Consider the following 4,473-nt stretch of genomic DNA (forward strand, 5'->3'; position numbering starts at 1 on the left):
ATGTCACACTTGGTAAGTGGTCCCCACACTGCTCGGGTAGTTTGGGGGCCTGGGATGGATGGGAGCCACTGTCAGCTCTGGTGAACACAAGTGAGATAGAGGAAAGGAAATGCCAAGCCCAGTGCTGCTCTCAAGTGCTGGTGTAAGTCCAGGAGAGCTCCACTGACACAGGGTGTCTGCAGGTGGGCATTGCTGTGGGGCGGGCAATATCCCCCGTCACAAGGCAGCGCCGGCATGTATCCCAGCTAGGGAGGGACTGGCAGAGGTCTGGAGGCCACTGCCTCAAAAAGTGCCTCTGTGGGCTGGGAATAGGTGTTTGGTCAGGCTGAATATCCCTCCAGCAGGTTTGATGCTGCTCTGATTGCTTGTGGAAAAAGAAGCACCTGACAGGCAATTAGAAATACAAGTGGTGGAGCTCACTCCTATTGCCACTGAGCTCAGAGGAGCCCTGCAGGGTTGTGCCCATTATCCAGTGTGTGCAGCACAGCCCAGTGTTTCACATATTCTCCTGCCCCAGAGCCTGGCTTTGTGCCTGTGGAGACATCTGACAAGGGTACAGATTCCCCCCAAGACTTCCACGGACCCAACACAGGTCCCACCTCAGCTGCTGCTCTGCAGGATGTGGCTGCTCGCCACCTTTGGTGAGGGTGGCACCACTCTGGTTTTCATAGGGTGGGCTGGGGTACAGAGTAAAAAGCCCGGGGCGACATCTGGGAGGGAAGTGCTCCCCATTCCTGCAAGGGGAGTGCTGGGGAGGTGCTGGCAGCTGGGGCTGGAGGGATGCCACATGGCCAGGGCAGCTGCCTGTGCTGGTGGTGTCCCAGAGGTTGATCCTGCTGTATTTCTGGCTGCAGAAGCCCTTTCCCCAGCAGTGCCCGCCTGTGGGTGCAGATTTCTGCTGTGTCAGGGCATAGGGTGAGGCTTGGTTCCTTCTCCAGTGCAGGCTGGTGATCTACATGCTCCTGGGGCTGGGGTCCCTGCTGGTGGGGGGGCTGCCCCCATCCTGCCCCCCTACCTGCCAGTGCTATGACACCTCCAAAGTCTTCTGCTCAAACGAAAGGATGCAGGAGATCCCGGAGGGCCTGCCGGGAAGTGCCACCCAGCTCTTCTTCGTGGAGACAGCCCTAAGCAGCATCCGCAGCAGGGCTTTGGGCTCCAGCACCACCCTCACCAAGCTGGTCTTCATCAACAACAACATCCAAGAGCTGGAGGCTGGTGCCTTTCAGGGGCTGCCCAGCCTTACCGAGCTGGAGGTGTCAGGCAACCCCTTGCTAGCCGTCAGCCTTGGGGCACTGGCAGGATTGACCAGCCTCAGCAAGCTCTCCCTCAGTGCCAACGCCATCCGCACTCTGCAGCCGGGGCTCTTCACCGCCTCATGCCGCCTGCAGGACCTGCGCTTGTCGGGGAACAGGATCGAGGCACTGCCCCCAGGCATCTTCCGCCCGCTCCGGCAGCTGCAGGCCCTGGACCTCTCGCAGAATGCCCTGGCTGAGCTGCCGGATGGGCTGCTGGCCCCACTTGTTGCCCTTCGTGTCCTCAAGCTCAGTGACAATCGGCTGGCACGGTTGTCTCCTGGTGCTTTCAGGGCACTTGGCCAGCTGACTGAGCTCCACCTGGATGGCAACCAGCTAAAGGAGCTGCCAGCCGGCATCTTCGCTGGGCTAGGGGGGCTGCGGCGGCTACAGCTGCAGCACAACACCCTGGGCAGCCTGGCCCCTGACATCTTCGCAGGTCTCCTCAACCTCACTGTCCTCAGCCTGGAGGGCAACCACCTGGCCACCCTGCCTGCCACTCTCTTCACTGGCACCCCTGTCCTCCTCCACCTCTCACTGGCTCTCAACAGGCTGGAGACAGTGCCCCAGGAGCTCTTTGCTAACCTGTCAGTGCTGGAAACACTGGCACTCTCACGCAACGCCATCGATCACCTGCCCACTGGGGTGTTCCAGGGGCTGGCACGGCTGACAGAGCTACGGCTGAGCCACAACCACCTCTCCAGCCTGCCAGCGGGGCTGCTGGCTGAGCTGCCCCTCCTCACCGCCCTGGTGCTGGACCACAACCACCTGGCCCGCCTGCCCTCGGGGCTCTTCGATGCCAACAATGAACTGGTGCGTGTGGGGCTGTCTGACAACCCCTGGGTCTGTGACTGCCACCTCTCCTACCTCCTCCACTGGCTCCAGAGCTTTGCTGAGCCCCTCATCCATGGCCAAGCCTTCTGCACCAGTCCAGCTGCTTTCCAGGGCCAGTCCCTGCTGGAGGTCCCCCGCAGGCAGCTGGAGTGCCCAGGAGCACACGGTGTCGCACCAGAGGAAGGCTGGGACAGAGACGCCCCAGGGCAGTGCACCTACACCAACCCCGAGGGCACTGTAAGCATGGCCTGCAATGCCACAGCCTGCCAGCAGCTCAGCCTTCGCCTCCCTCAGGAGCAGGGCTTGGGGCCAGCGTACCAGGGTGCCTGGGTGCTGCGCTCCCGCTGTGGCACGCTGCAGGTCAGTGTCCTTGTCACAGCACAGAGCGGCAACGAGGCCACATCCCCAGGTCTCTCCGCAGTGCCCTAGAGCTTGGGCAGGCGTTTGCTTCTGCACTGGCGACCTCTGAACCAGCCTGGGAAACAAACGGCTCTCCATCTCGCTCTGCTACGGCTGCCACGGTCACCAGCTGTCACCGAGCACTCCACAACAGCTGGCCTGCTGGTATTTATCCTCTCAGCTATGTGTTTCCTGTGTATTTCAAATATAATTAAAATGTATCTATGACTTCTGTGCTACCAGTTCCCATGGCAGAGAGAGGACTCGTTCTGTTCCTCCACCACTGCCTGTGTGTCTGGGAGAGGCAGTGAAGGTCGATGTGGTACATTGGGATCTTGTCAGGGGCTCTGCATAGTGTGGCATAGGTGTGAGTGCCTGGTGGTGAGTAGGTGCCACTCTGGCATGGTCATGGTGTGCTCATGTCTGCCTGCTGCAGCCACCGTCCCTTGGCACTGCAGAGGGAAGAGAGGCCCAGCTGCAGCCTGGCAAAACCCCCAGGACACGGGTTTTTGTTGTCCAGGGGAGGTGTGGGTGAGTGCTGCTGATTGCCCAGCAAGGGGCATGAGCTGCCTGGCTGCAGGGTGAGTTCCAGCCCAGGTGTGCACCGGCAGGGCCCCCCTATCCTGTCAGGGCTTAGTCTGCAGCCCTGCAGCCTGAAAATGGAATGTGGGAAGTTTCACATAAACAAGAGGAAGAACTTTCCTGTGAGGGTGAGTGGAACAGGTTGGCCAGCGAGGTTGTAGAGTCTCCTTCTCTAAATATACTCAAAAGCCATCTATACAGAGCCCTGGGTACCCAGAGAACCCTACTTCAGTGGGGAGGTTGGACTCGATGACTTCCACTGGTCCCTTCCGACCTCACCCCTCCTGGGATTCTGATTCTGTGACCTGTGGAGATGAGGCACAAAGTCCTGGCAGCGCTGCCCACCCAGGGGGTGACAGGTAAGGCGTGTGCTCTCCTGGCAGGGCAAGTGTGGGTGCACACCCAGGGGTGTAAGAGCACACGTGTGTCTGTCCGTGTCCGTGTGTGCCTGGCCGTGTCCCTGTGTCCCTGTGTCCCTGTGTGTCAGTGTGTGCCAGTCCGTGTGTGTCTGTCCATATCCATGTGTGCCAGGCCGTGTGTGTCTGTCCATATCCATGCATGTCTGTGAGTGTCCCTGTGTCTGTCCATGCATGTCTGTGAGTGTCCCTGTGTCTGTGTCCATGTGTGTCTGTGAGTGTCCCTGTGTCTGTGAGTGTCCCTGTGTCTGTCTGAGTGTCCCTGTGTCTGTCCGTGTCCGTGTGTGTCTGTCCGTGCCCACGTGTGTCTGAGTGTCCCTGTGTCTATGTGTGTCTGTGTCCATGTGTGTCTGTGAGTGTCCCTGTGTTTGTGTCCCTGTGTCTGTCTGTGAGTGTCCCTGTGTCTGTCCATGTCCGTGTGTGTCTGTTCGTGCCCACGTGTGTCTATGAGTGTCCCTGTGTCTGTGTCCATGTGTGTCTGTGAGTGTCCCTGTGTCTGTCCGTGTGTGTCTGTCCGTGCCCACGTGTGTCTGTGAGTGTCCCTGTGTCTGTCCGTGCATGTCTGTGAGTGTCCATGTGTCTGTCCGTGTCCGTGCGTGTCTGTGAGTGTCCCTGTGTCTGTCCGTGTCCGTGCATGTCTGTGAGCGTCCATGTGTCTGTCCGTGTCCGTGCGTGTTGGTGTGGCGGTGTTGCGGCACCATCTCGTGGCCGTCGGGACAGAGCTCCACGGGCCCGGCAGAGCCGAGGGAGTACCCAGTGGGCACATGGGTGCGTCCGACATTGATGTTGGAAAGGGGTAAGGCTGCTGAAAATGTGCAGTAGTTCGTTTTCAGATTTGCCAGGAAAAGTGCAATGAAACCCAGCAAGCAGAAGCTGAGCTTTTGCAGGAGCAGGAAAACAGAAGAAGATGTTTAAATGCAATCAGTGCAATTACCCATGGGGAAGCAATG

The 4,473-nt window shown here is 59.3% G+C and overlaps 1 protein-coding gene across 1 annotated transcript; it reads left to right on the plus strand.

The window, feature by feature from the left end:
• Positions 1–2,555, plus strand: LOC309576611 (uncharacterized protein; the record flags this gene model as incomplete). The annotated part of the gene is made up of 2 exons (XM_082288020.1): positions 1–12; positions 939–2,555. 2 exons carry the CDS (start codon positions 1–3, stop codon positions 2,553–2,555), a joined length of 1,629 nt encoding a protein of 542 aa, XP_082144146.1.
• Positions 2,556–4,473: the final 1,918 nt, after the last annotated feature.

This window comes from Coloeus monedula (assembly GCF_965178545.1).
Source record: "Coloeus monedula genome assembly, chromosome: 10".
NCBI classification, from domain to species: Eukaryota; Metazoa; Chordata; class Aves; order Passeriformes; family Corvidae; genus Coloeus; species Coloeus monedula.